Source organism: the organism of the source record quoted next, unplaced genomic scaffold, assembly GCF_019419815.1.
Source record: "Pyrus x bretschneideri cultivar Hongxiangsu unplaced genomic scaffold, Pyrus_bretschneideri_v1 Contig224, whole genome shotgun sequence".
NCBI lineage: Eukaryota > Viridiplantae > Streptophyta > Magnoliopsida > Rosales > Rosaceae > Pyrus > Pyrus x bretschneideri.
The window spans coordinates 66,670-87,972 of NW_025999529.1; the positions used below are offsets into that span (position 1 = coordinate 66,670).

A 21,303-nucleotide genomic window follows, 5' to 3' on the forward strand; every position below is an offset into this window, starting at 1 on the left:
TGGTTTTGAAGGGGGCGATGTCGACATCGGTCTAGTCACCACACGCGATAACCATTGGACTATGCATTTCGATGGATCCAGTACTTCGACCTCGGCAGGTGTCGGCATCGCAATTCAGTCGCCCGACCACTGCCGATGGTGCTTCTCTCTCAAGTTGGATTTCAGCTGCACAAACAATCAGGCCGAATATGAAGCCCTCATTATCGGTCTCCACGTTTTACACGATCTACGGGCCTCCCGTGTTCTTGTCCTCGGTGATTCCGAACTTGTGATTAACCAATTGAACGGCATTTTTCGCTGCATGAGTTGTACTTTGGCGCCATATCACATGGTCGCCACCTACCTGGCCGAGTCCTTTGAACGGATCACGTTTGAACATATTTCCCGAATCCACAACACCGATGCCGATGAACTCGCTCAGATCGCCTCCGGAGCACAACTCATGGGGGGCAAACTCGGCCGCGTCGCGGCCACAGGCCTGCAATCGTACCCGGCCTTGATCGATCGGCAAACCCTCCAGCGCACACACGTAATACGAACAAGGGTAATGTCGCTCCCATCCCTACTAGAACGAGGAGACCCCGTAGAAATATGTGCCGTCGAGGTAGAACCAGATGATTGGAGAAAAACGATGTTACGGTACCTCGATAATCCCAACGGGAAACACGATCGGAGAACGAAGGTCTTTGCCACGAATTACGTGTCGTATCAAAATGAATTATATCGCAAGGGCGAGGATGGGTTACTGTTATTGTGCCTCGGCCCAGACGAGGCTGCCCAAGCAATGGCCGAAGTACATGAAGGAATTTGCGGAGCACATCAGTCTGGACGAAAGATGCGTTGGTTGCTCCGACGTCACGGTTACTTTTGGCCCAGCATATTAAAGGATTGCATTGAATACGCACGGAGATGCGTACCATGCCAAATTCATGGACACGTACAGAGAGCCCCGGCCGAATTGCTACATTCCGTCACCAAACCATGGCCGTTCAGAGGTTGGGCAATGGACGTGATTGGCAAAATCACGCCATCATCGGGGGCAGCGAAACATGCGTGGATTATGGTAGCAACTGACTATTTCACTAAGTGGGTCGAGGCAAGGTCATACGCCGAATTAACGGCCAAGGAGGTATGCAATTTCGTAGAGGAAAATATTGTGACCAGATTCGGCGTGCCAGAAACGATCATAACTGATAATGGCACTATCTTCACGGCTGATAGGTTTAAGGAATACGCAGCAAGTTTGAACATCCGACTCGAGCAATCTACGCCGTATTACCCACAGGCAAACGGGCAGGCTGAGGCAAGCAATAAAGTGTTGATCGGTATCCTTGAAAAAATGGTAAAAGAGAAACCTGGGTTGTGGCACTTGAAGATAAATGAAGCGTTATGGGCATACCGAACTTCACCCCGCTCGGCCACTGGAACCACCCCTTACGCGTTAACTTACGGACACGACGCCATGTTACCGGTCGAGTTGAGTATAAATTCGTTACGAGTAATCGAGCAGAGTAACTTGTTCAGTATTGAATATTGTCAAGCGATGCGGCAGGAATTAGAAGATTTAGAAGAAAGTCGAATCGACGCGAGTAACTTACTGGTAGCACAAAAGAAAATTGCCGAACGAGCGTATAACCAGCGTGTAAGACAAAAAACGTTCGGCGAAGGAGAATTGGTTTGGCAAACTGTGTTGCCTATTGGGATTAAGGACCCAAGATTTGGGAAGTGGTCGCCGAATTGGGAAGGGCCATTCGTTGTTCACAAAGTCCTCGGCAAGGGGGCATATCATCTGAGAGATCGGACGGGTTCAGTTCATAAATTACCGATTAATGGAAAGTTTTTAAAGAAGTACTATCCAATTACATGGGAAATGCAAGAGTAAGACTATTGCATTAATAGCAAAGGATCATTGTATTGATAGCAAAAAGATTTATTACAAAAACCAATACAAATACAATGATAGGCTCCTAAGGGGTCGAGGGGAGGAAAGTCTCAAGGGCAGCTTTCAGCTCCAGCCACTTCGCCTCGCCCAGGATGATCTCGGCCTGCCTGGTCTTCTTGTTAAGCTGCAGCTGCTGGACATGCCGTGCACCAGCAGCAAAGGCCGTCAGCCGAGCCTTGCTAGCCTCGAAATCCTTCTCAAGCTCGGCAGCGGCAACGGACCTTTGCCGTTGAAGGTCAGAAATCTGACGTTGGAGGTCAAAAATCTGGCGATCAAACTCTGTCAGCTTCGCCTTCTTGGCTTTAAGTGCCTCCATCTCAGATCGGCCGGCTTCTTGCGCGACCTTGGCAGCCTTCAAGTCATCCTCAGCTTGAAGGGCTCGCTCGAAGATGTAGAAGTGTTGCCGAGTTCGTTCCAGGAGGTCGGTCAGAAAAGAGATACCCTCCGGGCTCAGATGACCACCGCTGGCGAGGTCATTGAGACATTCTCCAACGGAGTCGAGGCCTTTGCACCGAAGAGCTTGGGAGGCAGTCAGAGACAAGACTTCGTGCAGCTTCACGAAGACCTCGGCAGGCGTAGTTCCCGCCGATTCGGCTGGAACAGCAGAAGAACCAGCCTCACCGGTCGTGCTCTGAAGAAGGGCGTCAAGCTCTACTTCCCACGACGGCTGCACATAAAAGAAGATCGGTAAGAAGGAAAGACAGACGTCGTGGTATAATGCATAAAGGAAAAGGGGATTGTTTTAGACCTGCCGAGAGGAGACTTCGGCCATGCCCTCTGGGTTATTGCTCGAACCCAGGGAACTTAATGGCCGAGCCCAGTGCCTTAGACCGCTACGCAATTCACGCGGCCGATGGAGGTTATCTATATTTGATGGCCACGACGGCGGCCAGGAAATATAAATAACACCCCTCGGCGCATAAAATTGCCGGTGAAATGAATGATCGGGCACCTGACATTTTAATAATCTTTTAAGAACGTGTCATTGGAAAATTAATACAAAAAATAGAAGACTTACATAGGCCGAGGAGACTTCCTGCGGAGGAATGGGGAGATCTGCATCCTGCGGATGGATCGGCGACTCGGCCGTGGCCTCAGGGTCGGCCATGGGCCTCTTGCCGCGATCCGCCGCAGGAGGAGTCGGTCGATCGGTCGCATCAACAATCGGAGGAGGATGAACGAGAGAAGAATTAACTCGTCCGCGACGGCGTTCCAGCGGGACTTCGTCACTTTCGCTCCCGATATCCTGAACATAAAGAGAACATTTAGCATTACGACCAGAGACCTAAGGAAACAAGTGGAAGTAGAATTTTACCTCCAGAATGACCGTGGGAGTCGAGGGCGCACCAATAGGCGCAGCCGGTTTACCCATCGCAGGCGCCACGGCCGGCTCCGAAGCTGGAGCTGGTGTGACGATTGGATCGGCTGTGGCTCCAGGGAGGGGAACGACCGGAGGGATCGGGAGTGGAGATGCCGGGGCAACCGGCACAGTAGGAGAACCGGCAGAAGCAGGCGTCCCAGTAACGTCACTGGAGACGACATGAATCTCCCGGTCGCCATTCTTCGCCAATTTCTTGACGCGTTTAGAAGGGCGAAGGACATCAATCTCCGGCTCGGCCTCTCGGTGGGGGCGTTTGGAGGGGATTGGCCGCTCGGTGGCGATGGTTTTCCTCTTGGGCGCCAACTTCTTCACCCTCGCCGCCGCGGCAACCACTTCAACCTTCTTCGCCCCACGACCCCCTGAAATAGGCAAAGTAATTGTTAACAAGGGCAAGTTTTGAAATGACAAAGTAATTAGTCAACAATATACCTTGAGCCGACTCCTTAGGTTGGGTCGAGGGCGCTAGTTCGGGCCGATCGCCAAAAACTTTGCTCACCACTTCTTCGACCGAGACGCCGAAGAAGTCGCAGGTGTACTCGTCCCACCAATCCCCAAAAGTCTCGGTGCCCAAGGATTCCGGGACGATCGGCCGAGGACGGAACTTCTTACACCGATCTTGGAATTCTTGCTCCATCGATCGGCATTCCCTCTCGGAAGAACCAGAAAGACGCCCCCGGCTCAAGAGGGAACGGGAGGTGAGCAATGGAACGGGGCAACCTTGGAGGTAGCCGAGTTGCCGGGCGACAAAGTGGGGGTGGTAGACCTCCCAGCTGGCTCGGCGGGCGTCGCAACCAAGGGAAGGTCGCGAGCCAGTACGATTGACCCCCAGGATTGACGGAGGCCTGCATCTCGGCCTCGGCCCAGGCTGCCGTTGGGAGCCCAATCGAAGCAGGGTACTCCTGGCGCCGGCACACCAGGAACTCGTCGTCCGAAAGGACGTCGAGACTGAAAAAGTGCTTAAGGACCTCGTCAGCCCGGTGAGGAGGTGCCGGTCGGGAGGCCAGTTGGGGGCCGAGAGCGGCCGAGCGCTGGAAAGCGGGGATCTCTGGCCGAAGAGTGGAAAAATAGATCTGCAGCCAGAGTTGGAAGACCCAGAGGGGCCCGTTCTGGTGCGGGTCGATTTTGTTGATGGTCGTCTCGGCCAAGCAACGGAAAAGGTTGGCAAGAATAGCCGGGCTGAACGCCAAAGAGTGACCACTAGCCAGGGCCTGGGCCACCGGCATATTCTCGACCAAGCACTTGTTCGACCTGGTACAACAAATAAATTTGTTGTACCAGTAGAAGAGGAAGGCTTCATGTTCCCCCTTCCTGAGATTCTCTTTCCCCCGGCCGGCGAAATGGAGGATGAGGGTGTTGTAATTGAAGAAGTTTTTGTGAAGCTTGTGAACTTCTTCTCTCGAAGGCTCCCGACCGCCTCTGCTGAGCGTTTCGACGGCCCGCTCGTCGAAAAGCGCCTTCAGGTCAAGAGAGGAGGGGCATCCTGAAAGAGCGGCATCAATTGGGAGGCCGGATGGAGAAGTCCCAAGGATAGCCGAGACGTCGAGCACTGTGGGGCCTAGGGGGCCAAATGGAAGGATCATAGTGTTGGTAGCCGAGCACCACAGGGTCAAGGCCGCCATGAGCAGCTCTTTGTCCATGGTAATCTCCACGGTCGAGAGCATGATGGCATCATAGATACCAAGAGCTTTCCACTCCTCGCCGAAGAATGATCTCATTCGGTCCACCCAGGCGGCCCAAGCTGTGGTGGTCGAGGGCCAGGCTCCTTGAGGCCGAGCCAAGGACCATTTCGACCAGTCCAACCCTTGAAGCAGGGGTGTAAGGCACTGCTCCTTGAGAAGGTCGGTGATGCACGACGGCACTGCATCTTTGAAAATTGGGCCCAGGATCTGATGAGAAGCGGCCATGTCATCCTCGAAGCGTACCGTTTTGATTGTGTTCCGGTCGATAAAGTCCTTGCATTTGTTGATCTCCTCGGAAAGCTTCGAAATGAAGGAGGCCATTTGTGGAAAAAAAAGGTGTGTTGGAAGGAAATATTGCAGGAAGAAGAACTGGGGAAAATATTGCAGAAGGACTAGAGTTTTGGTTTGAACAAGCAAGGGAGTTTGGAATATCTGAAGACGTAAGAAGCGAATAGATTGAAATGTGGGTATTTATAGGCTTTTCAGATGGAAAATCAAACGCTTGATTTGAAAGACACTGGATTTGAAAAGCGTGGTTCCAAATTGGGGGGAAAGTTAACCGGGAAAGTCTGCAATTATTTCGGATATTTCGGGAACATGCGAAAATGGAATCGAGGAGTCGAAAATCCAGGACGCACGATTGCGTGCGGCGACAAGTTCAATGTATTTAATGAGGATAAGACGGTTCAATAGTGCACGGTTTCGAGGCCCATGATTGAAGCTTTTGAACGACGGAGAATCGACACGTGGCCACGCGTTGAGGACAGCAAGGAAGGTGCATCATGTCTCATAAATATGCAGGAATAATGGTCATTAATGAAGTAAGGTCCAGAAGAGCAATAAATGTTTTCGCTTCTTCAAGGCCGAGAGCCGACCAAGAGTGACAGTCGGCGACCTCAGAAGCGAGGGGGCATGTTTGGGCCCAAAATATTAGGATTGGGCCGAGCAGCAGGATGTGCTCCGCCCAAGGTAATAACACATGCTATGGGCCAAATAATGAGACTCGGACCAGCTGGCAGGGTCGGCTAGATCCTATCTTAAGTAGTCCAGATAAACGAGGAAAGGTCGAGGAAATCCTGATGCAACCAGGATTCTCGACCGGCAAGGGGTAAAACCTCAAAAGTAGGAGAATTCAGAATCCCAATAGACTGGGATTGTTTGAATTAAAGGTGAGATGGGACAAGGACTCCCAATCCAAATCAGAATGGGAATCAAGGAGCGAGGTGCTATAAATACAAGAAATTACGCAATAGAAAAGCCCCTTCAACATCAGCATACAATTGCCCTGCGCAAATTCTCTCAAACACCTTGAGATTTTTTCCTTTTCTTTTCCCGCCGACACACCTTCAGTTTGGATAAACAGCACTGTGGAAGCAACCGGTGAGCACCTTCAGTTTGGATAAACAGCACTGCTGCCGCAGAATCAGCCGACCAAGACACACCTTCAGTTTGGACAAACAGCACTGCGTCGAGGTCGACCGATTACCTATCTAAGTCTCGGCCGAGGAAGGTTTTTCGAACCTTTGTTGGTAGAGGTCATCTTACTAAGCCGTTTCGGCATAGTTGGGTGTTACGGATTGCCTTGCTCGGCGCATTGGAGGCCGAGTGAGTTTATGATTGGATACTCACGAGTAAGTTTCAGGGTTCGGCATTCCGACGGCCGAACTACGTTCACCATCAAGACATACATCACATTCGAGTACCTGTGCCCGTATAGTTTGGTCTCAATTCGGCGTGCTTATACTCTTACGAATATAATCACAGTGGCCGAATCAGGCTTCGACGAGTTGTGAACTCCGTAGAATTAGTAGCCTTGTCTTCAGGCTATAGAATCCAGAGACCGAGAGCGTTCCTTCCTCGGTCGCAATCGCAAGATACAGAAGTCAACAGCGCGCTCAACGCGACCGCATCAAATTTTACTCCTCGGCCGAGCTCGGCCGACGAGTTGGCACGCCCTGCATTCAACCGAAGGACATTAGTTAGCTCATTAGTTATTCGGCCTGCGCGCCACGTAGGTTCTGTAATTTTTGTAGTCAACAATAACACTTAAGACCAAATGTGTAACCTTTAGGCACTTAATCACATCAGGACATTATTTTAACAAAAACAGAAAAATATTGCATGAAATTTTTTTCTGCGAAAAAAAGAAAGGGAAATAGGGGAAAGCAAAAGCATTTCCCCCCATACATACTTGCTAAAAGTTACCATAGTAAACCACAACATATAAAAAAATTTACAACACATTGATAAAAAGACCATGTGTCAATACACTTTAGCTAACCATTTTCTGGGCATAAACAGAACCACCACTGACTAAATAATAATGTTCTGCCAAACTAACATAATACTAAAACCGCAAAATAAGAATAAGTCATAAAAATACATGACATAAGAGAAAGTAGAAAGCAAAGAAAATTGAAGGGAAACCAAATAATCTCAACTAATTGAACACCTAATTTCTGTAAATACCAAACTAATAGCTCCTTATACATAGTTGCCACTTATTACAATAAACCACAGCAATGCATAAAAAGCTTTACAAACACATTCTAATTAAAATCTAGGGAAAAAAATGTTAAGTTTTTTCTATTTTAAAATCAAAGAAACAAACCCACAGATTTAAATAACCATGTGAATCTTACCCTCAAATGTTTCATAAGCACCAAAACTATCTAAGATGTTGTTCTCCCCTTTTGCAAATGCCAACCTGCAAAACAAATCAAGCAACCAAAAAAAAAAAAAAAAACGAAAGGGTAAGTAACAAAGCTCAAAAACCCTAGCACAAAATGTCATAAACAGGGATAAAAATGGTCAGCAAGTCTAACTACGACAGATAACAGTGTAAATGTTACTAATATAACTGTCACACATAATAAACAACAATATTAAACTGGAATATTAATCAGCAATTATATACCATTATAAATGTTATCAAAATGAGCTGCAATACAAAGCAGTGAAGCTTTATACCCACCAGATCCTTCTCACAGTCCCAAATCCAAATAACGACTTCAAATCCATAAAATTACAATGAAATTAATACCATAATGTACCAAACAACTGTAAAAAATAAAATGCAGCAAAGGCAAACATGAATTCAACAGGCCAAATAAGCAAAAAGATTCATACCTCATTGAATTTTGAACTTGATTCTCTCGCTAAAAAATCTTAATCTACAAAACCAAATTAGTTTTATTAATAATAAAGTAACACGATAATGCATCAAACAACATTGAAAAATAAATCTAATAAAGGTAAAGATGAATTCAACAATCTAAATAAGCGTAAGCATTGATACCTGAACTGAATTTGCAGGTTAATTTTGTTGTTTAAAAATTCTGATATACAAAACCAAATCAATTTCTATTAACACTGATAAGTTAAGAATTGATACGGAAACAAATCTATATTTGAGGCCTAAAATATATTATAAGCTCAATTAATACAAGAAAGAATCAGTACCACACTCACAACCTTATATTTTCACCAGTATATATGCATATTGCTCCAGGTTTTTAAATCAGATCTTAAAGACACCAGAACTAACGACTTCAAATTCATATGAATTATAGCCAAGCCAAACCAAACCATTTAGGTTGTCAATAATGCCCAGATAAGCAATTTTGCTTGGTTTCTTGAGTATATCAGGTTAGTCAGGTTGCTGAAGGAAACAACTACACACCAATTCTCAAACTGCACAACTACTAAATTACAACAGTATTGTATCGATGATTGAAAATGATCTCTGGAGCATCTAGGTACCCAGGTTTTCAATTAAAAAACTTATTCAATTGAATTCAATAAAAAAATGATCTCTCAGATGAGTTACGAGTTAACAGAAAACATACCAAACGCATTAGAAGCAGTACGTCGATGTCAGACATGAAACTTAGCTGATTCAACTAAGCGGGCCTGCTAACCAGAATGCTCAAACCTGGATCATATTTAAAAAAAACCCATAAATCATCATGACCTCAACCAAATATAATCAAGATAAGAACAACATAACAGGCACAGATCACATAATCGAAAAGAAGTTTCGCAACTCATCCACAATAATCAAAAGCTAAATTAAACCCAAAAATTAATCATGATCATCCATTTGTATTGCTGGAAATGTTTAGCCCTTAATTAAAACACCAAAATAAAAAAATTCCTCACTCACAGTACAAAACCGAAACATACAAAGCAAAACCAAAAACTAATCAACAGTATTCCTCTTTTTTTTTTTCTTTTTTTCTTTTTTTTTTTTTTTTAAGTTTGAGGGAAAATCGAAGCACAAACAATCAAAAAACCCCAAAAAAAAAAAAAAAAGTTTAAAAAAAACACCAAAGAGATAAATTATATACCCCGACCCAGAAAAAGCTAGGAAGAACAAAACCCTAAAACTCGAAGAAGAATGTTTCCTGCAACCAAAATGCAAAATCAAAGATACTAGGCAATTTCATTAGGTATTGAATTTGTCATTTACAAGTTCGAACATAAAACCTCTTACTTACTGATAAAGAGAAATATCACCAGACTATAGTATTGACTGGCAAAACGATAAACTATTTTATCTATTTTTTGAACAATCAATATTATTTATATTAAAGGAGTGGGGGAGTAGGCTAAGCCTCACAATGGGCTAGCAATAATGTGGTTCAAATTCGCTTTTGGTTAGAATCGAACCTAAGACCTTTCATTTACAAATAAAAAATAATACTACTAGACCATAGTATTAAGTGACGTAAACTAGTCTAAGCCCTAGACTTTTCTCAAATTTTTGTTTGACTATGACAAAATTGCCCTTTAGGTCAATAAAGAGAGAATTTCAAACAAGGCTAAATCGCCAAAATGATCTTTGAGATTTGCATAACACATCAATTTGGTCCCTGAAATTTCAAATCAATAGAAGTGGTCCCTGAAATTGTGCACCATCCATCATTTTGGTCATTCTGTTAAAAACTCCGTTATGTCCCGGAGCTCTTGGTCGGAAGTTTGGGCAAATTTCAAAACTTCGTAACTCAATCATTTCTTAAATCGACCCATAATATATCAAAATGAAGATAGGAAAGTGTAGAATAAGATTATACCTATTTGGAAGCCCAATGGTTGCCAGAGATGGCCAAAAAATAGCCTCAAAGTTGACTGGTCTGAGTGAAAACTGAAAAACTTGCCGGAAACTAGGTAAACTTTAAATGTTCATAACTTCTTTAATACTCAATGAAATCAAGTGATTCAAAAACAAAAATCATACTTCTCGACGAGACAAAGACAATGGTATCCCTTTTGATGACTAAATCGCCTTGGTTTGGCCAAAAATGGCTCGAGACCAAGATAGCTACTTTCGAGCTGCTTTTCAGCCAAACCACGACGAGTTAACTGTTGAAAAAAGGTACCATTCTCTTCGTCTCGTCGGGAAATATGATTTTTGTTTTTGAATCACTTGATTTCGTTCAGTATTGAAGAGGTTATGAACGTTTAAAGTTTGCCCAGTTTTCGACAAATTTTCCAGTTTTCACTTGATTTGTACTGACAGCAAGCCCTGCAAGGCCTAGGAAACCTTGAACAAAATACCATGGCAATAGCCACATTGTCAGGGCACAATTCGACCCAACAAATTTCACACTGCTCGTTCTATGCTTGGGCATGCTTGCCTCCTAGTTATCAACATATCCCTTTCTCTTGCACCTTATCGTATTGAACCAAAACTAAGTAAAGCTTTAATATTTATCGCATTGAATGGCTGGTCATCCAAGTCGAGCCGGCGATTGGGCGAGGCCATGGGGACGGCGACCGACATGTCGTTCTCTAGGGAAAGCTTCCAGCGGGCTCTACATCAGTGGCGAGTTCTTGTGTGGGCGCCAGACAGAAGACGGTTGTGATTTCGAAGAAGAGGGGGCGGGGCTTTGGAGAGAGAAATGAGTAGTTTGGAGATTTTAGAGAAACCGCCGAAGGAAGCGAATGGGTGAGACTGGGTGGTTGGTGGTATCAGATCTGGAATTGGTATATAGATTGGGTTTAAGATAGAGTTGGTTCTGATAACAAATTTGGAGTAATATTAAATAAATTAACCTACAACACTCATATACCGTGATTGATTTCAAGAAGCCGCTGTGATTAAATTTATTTCAACAACGGGCTATCCTCGTGGTCATATCAAATAACTGCAACAAGCTTTACTTGTGCGTTATTATTCTAACATGTTCTATTACAGACCGGTTTTGCTCGTTGTTAAAACCATTTACTCACAACGGACTTTAAATGTCTGTGGTAATATTGGATATTCTACAACGAGTCTCTTATGTCCGTGGTGAATTAACTGCGATAAATGTGGTACTATCTTGTAGTGTGGTTCCGAAGTCAGATTAACACGTAACTTGCACACATGCACAACACACAAACATTGTCTATGTTGACAGTCTCCAACAGAGGCACACGTATTCTCTCTTCTCTCGAACAATCTTGTGGCACTGAGACTAAAAACAATACTCAGGGAAAATACGTGTTAAACTGCGTAACCAAGCTCCGTCCAAGTTTTGGCACCAACAGCCATATAAATGCATGTTTTAGTGTGCTATTTGAGCTGAATAATTAATATATGATTCATTTCCAATATATGATTCATTCCAACTGCATAGAAGTTCTTTTATTAATCATAAAATCATAATATGTAAAGCAAACGCACAACCCAAATTACATTTTACGGTCTTAACGGATCGTAACTCCTTATTTTTTGTAGGCAACTTAGGCCCTACAGACTACTTTTAAAAGAAACATCACAACACCTAGATATTTCAGGCTCATAAAGCCACGGGTTCCACTAGTGTAGAAACTATAAGATCTTTTAGCACGCCCTTAGCATTAGTGTAGCCATCTTCACACTTGTACACAACATCCATGAGCCGAGCAAAATTAAGAATACGAATTAACAGGGGCATGGGGACAGCGGTAGGGTGGAGGCATGCTTCGTTTATGTCCTTCCATGCATTATGCACTTGTCTTTTAAGTTCAATTATCGCTTCTTCTTCTGTGACACCATATTTCTTCATGTAACAGTTCACAGCTGAGATAAAATGTTCTTTCTCTTGCTCAAACTAGTCATGCATGAGGATTAAGATAAAAAATAACATAAGTATTAATCCAATCATAATAGTCGTGCTTTGTCAAGATTTCAGAGAGAAGGGGAGGGAAGGGGGAGGGGAGGGGCCACTACTAATTGGTCAAACAGGATATTATTCTAACTTAACCATTTGCTAGCCCATCAAGTGTAAAATTTTGTCATAAAAACGTTCGGTGTACTTAGAAGTGGAACCACTTAATATGAGGTTATATTTTGTTCTGTCAGGTTTTTAGTGTGAGACTTGTTGCATTTGACAATACTCATTAATAGAATTTACATATACGATTAAGTACCTTGTGGTCCACTATGTCATCCATGAGTCTGCAAATTTTTGATGCAGCCTTCACCGCCTGAGGGAAAGTTGACAACCAATCAAAGGAGTTTATTGTAGCTTCTTCCATTCCAAGATAGCTACTTTCGAGTTGCTTTCCAGCCAAACCACGACAAGTTAGCCGTTTAAAAAAGGTACTATTCTCTTCGTCTCGTCGGGAAATATGATTTTTGTTTTTGAATCACTTTATTTCGTTCAGTATTGAAGAGGTTATGAACGTTTAAAGTTTGCCCAGTTTTTGACGAGTTTTCTAGTTTTCACTTGATTTCGTTCAGTACTGACAGCAAGCCCTGCAAGGCCTAGGACACCTTGAACAAAATACCATGGCAATAGCCACATTGTCAGGGCACAATTCGACCCCAACAAATTTCACACTGCTCGTTCTATGCTTGGGCATGCTTGCCTCCTAGTTATCAACATATCCCTTTCTCTTGCACCTTATCGTATTGAACCAAAACTAAGTAAAGCTTTAATATTTATCACATTTAGCCAAAATCGAATTGTAAAAAACATACTTATTCATAATTACACTTTAATGGCAGAATAATCCGGTATCATTTCAATGAACGGAATTAAATTTTAATATCTTTACAAAGAAATCGAGAGACATACTAATCCTGGAATTGAGGAATGGCTGGTCATCCAAGTCGAGCCGGCGACTGGGCGAGGCCATAGGGACGGCGACCGACATGTTGTTCTCTAGGGAAAGCTTCCAGCGGGCTCTACATCAGTGACGAGTTCTTGTGTGAGCACCAGACAGAAGACGGTTGTGATTCGAAGAAGAGGGGGGCGGGGCTTTGGAGAGAGAAATGAGTAGTTTGGAGATTTCAGAGAAACCGCCGAAGGAAGCGAATGGGTGAGACTGGGTGGTTGGTGGTATCAGATCTGGAATTGGTATATAGATTGGGTTTAAGATAGAGTTGGTTCTGATAACAAATTTGGAGTAATATTAAATAAATTAACCTACAACATTCATATACCGTGATTGATTTCAAGAAGGCGCTGTGATTAAATTTATTTCAACAATGAGCTATCCTCGTGGTCATATCAAATAACTGCAACAAGCTTTACTTGCGCGTTATTATTTTAACATGTTCTATTACAGACCGATTTTGCTCGTTGTTAAAACCATTTACTCACAACGGATTTTAAATGTCCGTGGTAATATTGGATATTCTACAACGAGTCTCTTATGTCCGTGGTGAATTAACTGCGATAAATGTGGTGCTGTCCTGTAGTGTGGTTCTGAAGTCAGATTAACACGTAACTTGCACACATGCACAACACACAAACATTGTCTATGTTGACAGTCTCCAACAGAGGCACACATATTCTCTCTTCTCTCGAACAATCTTGTGGCACTGAGACTAAAAACAATCCTCAGGAAAAATACGTGTTAAACTGCGTAACCAAGCTCCGTCCAAGTTTTGGCACCAACAGCCATATAAATGCATGTTTTAGTGTGCTATTTGAGCTGAATAATTAATATATGATTCATTTCCAACTGCATAGAAGTTCTTTTATTAATCATAAAATCATAATATGTAAAGCAAACGCACAACCCAAATTACATTTTTACGGTCTTAACGGATCGTAACTCCTTATTTTTGTAGGCAACTTAGGCCCTACAGACTACTTTTAAAAGAAACATCACAACACCTAGATATTTCAGGCTCATAAAGCCACGGGTTCCACTAGTGTAGAAACTATAAGATCTTTTAGCACGCCCTTAGCATTAGTGTAGCCATCTTCACACTTGTACACAACATCCATGAGCCGAGCAAAATTAAGAATACGAATTAACAGGGGCATGGGGACAGCGGTAGGGTGGAGGCATGCTTCGTTTATGTCCTTCATGCATTATGCACTTGTCTTTTAAGTTCAATTATCGCTTCTTCTTCTGTGACACCATATTTCTTCATGTAACAGTTCACAGCTGAGATAAACTGTTCTTTCTCTTGCTCAAACTAGTCATGCATGAGGATTAAGATAAAAAGTAACATAAGTATTAATCCAATCATAATAGTCGTGCTTTGTCAAGATTTCAGAGAGAAGGGGAGGGAAGGGGGAGGGGAGGGGCCACTACTAATTGGTCAAACAGGATATTATTCTAACTTAACCATTTGCTAGCCCATCAAGTGTAAAATTTTGTCATAAAAACGTTCGGTGTACTTAGAAGTGGAACCACTTAATATGAGGTTATATTTTGTTCTGTCAGGTTTTTAGTGTGAGACTTGTTGCATTTGACAATACTCATTAATAGAATTTACATATACGATTAAGTACCTTGTGGTCCACTATATCATCCATGAGTCTGCAAATTTTTGATGCAGCCTTCACCGCCTGAGGGAAAGTTGACAACCAATCAAAGGAGTTTATTGTAGCTTCTTCCATTCCAACAAAGGATGTGGTTATTAGCAACGGGTAGCCACTGGTGACGAGTGATAGAGGCATGTATTCATCCAGTGATGGTATGTGCTTCTGGTGGAACAATTTGGCTTCATCGAAGTGGGCTCTAACTTGTTTTTTCATCTGACACATACCAGATCATGAGATTATAATAATTCAAAATCATCTCTACCGCTAATTCATATTGAGGATTAGTACCGCTTCTCTTGCATGGTGGATGCGATATAGCTTCCCATCGTGCAAAAGCTTTTCATGAATTCATTGTATACATCTAACACGCTTTATAGCAGACTTTCATATACTCTGGTAGTTGATTCATGGCTGAGACATCCCACCTTATCAAGTAATACATAAATCAGTTGTGTGTAATTAGGTTAGTTTTCCTTTTGATCGGATGGTGATGTAAGGGAAGATATTTTATATAGAGTTAATCCAGTTTACTACCCATAAGTTTTGTGGTTTTCAACATTTAATACATGAAAATTTTTTCATCCCAAAATCATACTTAAAATGTTAATTTTGGAACAATTTCATATATCTATTAAGTTTTCCGTTAGAACTTCACGTGACGCCCACGTGGAAAATTACTGACTGACACGTGTTAATATGGGCCCACTTCAATATTAAAATAGATATATATATATATATATATATATATATCTACCCACCTTCACCCCCTCACCCTCTCCCTCCCTTCTCTCTTCTGGAACCCGCACCCATTCCCTCCCTTCTCTCTTCTGCACTTGCACCACCCTCATTTCTCTCCTCTGTACCTGCACCCGCACCCTTTCCCTCCCTTCTCTCTTGTGGATGATGCAATCGAAGGGGCCTTGCTTGATCAAGGTCTTGGCCGTGGTGGTGGAATCGGGGATTGAAATGGGGACTAAATCGATGCCGTATCAGGAGGCATGGTGGAGGAGAGAGGGCTGGATGAAGGTATGCTCTTTTTCGGGTGAAGGTATGCTCTTTTTTGGGTGCGAAGGCGCACCCGATGCGGTAGCACCCGTAGCCACCCTCCCAGTTATATAAATCCCCCTAATTTCCATCCAATAATATTCATTATCAGTATTTAATCTAAAGATCAGAACTTTAATTACTAAATGGATAGGAAACAAGGAAAAGGGAAAAACCAGGCGGCGCCAAGGACAGAAACGCCGATAGCGGAGAAAGTGTAAGGAGAGATCTGGACGAGGGCGCGTGCCCAGGAGCTCAAGTAGCTCACCGCTATTGCTGCACCTGACATTTCAGAAACCCTAATAGTAGACGTGAAATTGTGGGCGAAGATTTAGGGAGGGGAAAAGAGAGGGGGGAGGGTTTCTGATCTGATTCGTGAGATGTGATGAGATGTGGAGGATGGAGATTGTTGTTTGAGACGTGGGTGGTGCGGGTTGCGGAGGAGAGAAGGTAGGGTGGTGCAGGTGCAGAAGAGAGAAGGGGGTTGCAGAAGAGAGAAGGGAGTGAGAGGGTACGGGGGAGAAGGTGGGTACGGATTTTTTTTTTTTTTTTTTTGTATAATTTTTTAATATTGAAGTGGGCTCGTATTGACACGTGAGGTTTAGTAATGGTCCACGTGGGCGCTACGTCATCAGTTAACAGACGTTCTAACGAAAACTTAATAGATGTATGAAACTGTTTCAAAGTTAACATTTTAGGTATGACTCTAAGACGAAAAAAACTTTATGTACTAAATGTTGAAAACCACGAGACTTGTGTTAGTAAACTGAAATAAACTCTTTTATGTATAAGATAATTTTAACTAATGATATATTCATACCTCTCAATAGCTTCAGTAAAGAGCTTTAGTTGTTCATCTGTGTCATATTCGTAAAGGTCATCGATAATGGATGCTACAGCAGTAACTTTGCATGATGTTCTCCTAGCAAAGGAATACTGAGGCTGAAAATAGACAGACATACTCCAGCAGAAGTAGACCTCAACCAATCTGTCTCTTGCGAAAGGTAGCTTGTTTGGCACGTCCAAGTCCTTCCACCACCTGAGTTACAAAAATAATTATTTATTTGTAGCTAGAGGTGGAGAATTCAACTCTTTAGTAAGTGATGTATTTGGATGAAAAAGGAATTAATTTACCTGGTGATTTCGCTTAGTTCTTTCTGATGGACTCGTTGCAGTCGGTTGAAATCCAACTTGGCGAACGTTAGAAGAGTTTCATTCGGTGATTCTCTTAGTTCCTGGTAGACTGGACAAGTGATACCTTGCTTCAACCCTTGGTAAACCCTTTCGGAGCGGCTGATTTAAGGCATGGGTTACTGCTTTTGCAAGTGGGGGGCTTAAACGGAATGTCGCCGACTCGAGATTAGTCATGGTGAAGGTTAGAGCCTCATCTAGTATCTCCTCTCCATGTATCCTAAGGTGTGTGGCTTCATACAAGCTTAGTAGTCCTACAACATCATCAACGAGTGATTCCTTGAAATTTCCATCACCGTCCTTGAACTTGTTGAATAAGTCTGCATGACCAACAAATGGAAAATTCAGAACCTCAAGAAGCATTTAGACAAAAAATAAAAAATAAAAAATAAAAAACAAAAAAACGAAAACAACAAAATATATGACCAAACCACCATCCGAGATTACTTACCACATGAAACGTTATAACCTTGTTGTCTAAGCAATCGAAAAAGAAGAGCAGCTGTGTACAGGTCATCCAAATCATAAGAGCTCTTGTGAATTTTCTGTAAAATTTCTTCAATATCATTTCCAAAATGGTAGGACACACCTAAGTGCTGAATGTCATCGATCAAGTTCAACTTTTGGGAAACATTTTCAGGTGATGTCGTTAGCATCTTCTCACTTCTTCCTTCAGTTCTTGTACATGTTGTTCAAGTTCAGCATCCACTTCCTCCACAGGATCACGTTTTGATTTAAGAAATTAGAAAACGCATAACCTTTATGATATGTTTGAATGAGGAGGTTTCCAAGTACCAAAAGATATAGACTACAATTAATATAAGATGATTATAAGTCTGATGACACATTAGAAAACACATAATCCTTATGATGTCAATTTCTAAATTGTAAACATTGAGAAAAGAGAGGCACCTAGCCTGAAATAGTTATTGCGTGGCAGTTTTCATGACTTTAAGAACTTGTTTTTCCCAAAAAAAAAAAAAAAACAAAGGTGTGAATTTAACTTTGGTAGTTAGATTCGCAACATGTTTGCCACATTAAGGAAGGAAAAGTTAGATAAAATGATTTCGAATCAGTAGCATTTTAAATGATTAAAGTACTCTTTGGTTTTTTTCCTCTTTGTTTAAAATTACAAATTTAATTTTCATAATAATATAGTGTTCAAAATATATAATAGTTTATTGTAGTAAGAAAGAAGTCTTACCAAAGAAGCGTAGGACAGAAAATGGTCACCCCAAATGCTGGGAGAAAAAGTGGCTGAAGGCTTAGGCTGATGAACATCAAAAGTGTCATTTGGGTTTGAAGATTGAGATAGTGGAACTTCCACAGAAGACATATTTCAAAGATTTCAAACCTGAAGCGAACTAGCCAAGTGTTATTGCTTTGTATCAAGTGCTGGTGTGAGTTCAGTAGCTCATAAGCTTTGCTATTTATAGTATCGCTGACTATCTACCACACCCACTGGAAAAGAAAAAAAAAAAGGTAAAGTGTAAAAAATTACCTCAACTATTGGGGTCACGACAGTTTCATACCTCATCTTTTAAAAATTGACAATGTCATACCGCATCTTACGAATTTGTGACAATTTCATACCTCCGTCAATTTTTATGTTAAATGTTGGCGTGGCAAGAGATGGGAACCACTCACTAATCCAGCTGGATTAAAAAATAATTAAATATATTTTTAATAATTAAATATTAAAAAATTAAGGAAAAAAAAAATCCTAGGGATGCGGCATCCCCGTTCCTTCACCCACACTAATTCAATTTTTTTTGTTCCTCTCTCCTCCTTCTTCTTCTTCATCTCTTCTCCTCCTGGGTCGAAACTGGATTTGTCACTTTTATTTTTTTCGTTCTTCTTCTCTCTCCTTCTTCTTCTTCGTCTTCTTCTTCTTGGGCCGAAACTGGGTATGAATTTTTTTTTCTTTTTGTTTTTTGTTTTGTTTTTTTTTTTTTGTTTCTGGGTTGCAGGTAGAGGGAAAAGGGGACGAAGATGAAGATAGGGAGGAGACAGAGAGGGTTCTTCTTCTTCTTGGGGCCGAAACTGGGTTTGAAATTTTATTTTATTTTATTTTATTTATTTTGTTTCTGGGTTGCAAGTAGAGGCAAAAGGGGAAGAAGATGAAAATAGGGGAGGAGAGATGAGTGCGCATTGGGTTGGAGGGGGGGACCGAATTGGGTTGGGTTGGGGTTTTTTTTTTTTTTTTTTTTTTTTTCTCCTTCTCCTCTTCTTCCTCTTTGCCTCCTTCTTCTTCTTCTTCCACGGGCAGGCCGGGAGGGGGGGTTGAGTTGATGGATTTCTTCTTCCTCTTCCCTCCTTCTCCTTCTTCTTCTCTTCCTCCTTCTCCTTCTTCTTCCTTCTTCTGAGTTTTTTCCCTTTTTTTTTTTTTTTTTTTTTTTTTTTCTGGGTTGTAGTTTCCATTTTTTTTTCCTCCTCCTTGTTCTTCTTCGGATCTTCCTCCTTCTCCTTGGGGGGGGGGGGGGGAGGGTTGGGGGGTTGGGTTTTCAAAATTTTTTTTTTCTTCTTCTTCCTTCTTCTAGTTTTTTATTTTTATTTTTATTTTTTTTGTTTCTGGGTTGCAGGTAGAGGGAAAGGGGGACAAAGATGAAGATAGGGAGGAGACAGAGAGGGTTCTTCTTCTTCTTGGGCCGAAACTGGGTTTGAAATTTTATTTTATTTTATTTATTTATTTGTTTCTGGGTTGCAGGTAGAGCGAAAAGGGGAAGAAGATGAAAATAGGGGAGGAGAGATGAGTGCGCATTGGGTTGGGGGGGGACCGAATTGGGTTGGGTTGGGGTTTTTTTTATTTTTTTTCTCCTTCTTCTTCTTCTTCCGCAGTAGGGGGTGTTTTAATTTTTTTTGGAGGGTTGGGGGTTGGGTTTTCAAATTTTATTTTATTTTATTTTTTATTTTTAAGCAGGAAGAAGATGAAGATGGGGAGAGAGGGGGGGAAGGGACGACTAAGGTTTTTTTATTTTATTTTTTTAATCTTTAAAAAATATTAAATATTTTTTTAGTTTTAATAATTTTTAATAGAAAGTGGGCTCCGAATCAAGCCACGTCAGCACTTAATAGAAAAATTAACAGAAAAACTAACGGAGTCTGACATTGTCACAATTTCGTAAGATGAGGTATGATATTGTCAATTTTAAAAGATGAGGTATGAAAGTGTCATGACACCAATAGTTGAGGTAGTTTTTTGTACTTTACCGAAAAAAAAAATATCTACAAAAATTTTACCGGTCGGTCATCTTGGCTTTTTAAACTTTTTTTATTCAAATTCTTATCTTTATTTTTTAACAAATAATAGGATAATTTATATTAAATTTAACTAAATTACAAAAAAAAAAAAAAAAAAAAATTGTGACATCCCACATCGCCCAGGGGACTGATCCTTAAATGTATATCCCATCCTACCTAGCACGAGGCCTTTTGGGAGCTCACTGGTTTCGGGTTCCATAGGAACTCCGAAGTTTAAGCGAGTAAGCGCGCGAGAGCACTCCCAGGATGGGTGACCCATCGGGAAGTTCTCGTGTGAGTTCCCAAAAACAAAACCGTGAGGGCGTGGTTGGGCCCAAAGCGGACAATATCGTGCTACAGTGGTGGAGCGGGCTCGGGAAGTGGTCCCCACCCGGGCCAGGATGTGACAATTGGTATCAGAGCCTATCCCTGGCCGGAAATGTGCCGACGAGGACGTCGGGCCTCTGAGGGGGGTGGATTGTGACATCCCACATCGCCCAGGGGACTGATCCTTAAATGTATATTCCCATCCCTACTAGCACGAGGCCTTTTGGGAGCTCACTGGCTTCGAGTTCCATAGGAACTCCGAAGTTAAGCGAGTAAGCGCGCGAGAGCACTCCCAGGATGGGTGACCCATCGGGAAGTTCTCGTGTGAGTTCCAAAAACAAAACCGTGAGGGCGTGGTCGGGGCCCAAAGCGGACATATCTTCTAACGTGTGGTGGAGCGGGGCCCGGGAAATGGTCCCACCCGGGCCAGGATGTGACAAAATTGAAACACAAAACCACATGAACGAATATTTTTAACCAACCTGAACCACAAATTATTTACATATAAATTCTTAACTTATGCTCTTTCCCAAATTTGATCTTTAATTTGTAGGTCCCCCACTCAACAAAGTAATAATAATTTGTCTCCCTTCCCACTCAACCAATTGGTTTTTTTTTTTTTTTTTTTTGGTGAGTAAACCGATGCGCACCGACTAAGGTAGGTTTGATGAGGTTCCTATAATTCTTGGATATCGGTTAACTGAATTGACCCGTGGTTACTTTTGTTTGTTTTAATCAGAATAG

The 21,303-nt window shown here is 42.3% G+C and overlaps 1 protein-coding gene and 1 pseudogene across 1 annotated transcript; both read right to left on the reverse strand.

Annotated features, from left to right (window-relative positions):
- Positions 1-2,778: 2,778 nt before the first annotated feature.
- Positions 2,779-3,370, reverse strand: LOC125477911. Its single transcript, XM_048585405.1, has 2 exons — positions 3,258-3,370; positions 2,779-3,188 (listed from the first exon to the last, which is right to left on the reverse strand). Exons 1-2 carry the CDS (start codon positions 3,312-3,314, stop codon positions 2,925-2,927), a joined length of 321 nt encoding a protein of 106 aa, XP_048441362.1. The 5' UTR covers positions 3,315-3,370; the 3' UTR covers positions 2,779-2,924.
- Positions 3,371-11,699: 8,329 nt separating this feature from the next.
- LOC103936608 lies at positions 11,700-18,437 on the reverse strand (annotated as a pseudogene).
- Between the last annotated feature and the right edge of the window lie 2,866 nt (positions 18,438-21,303).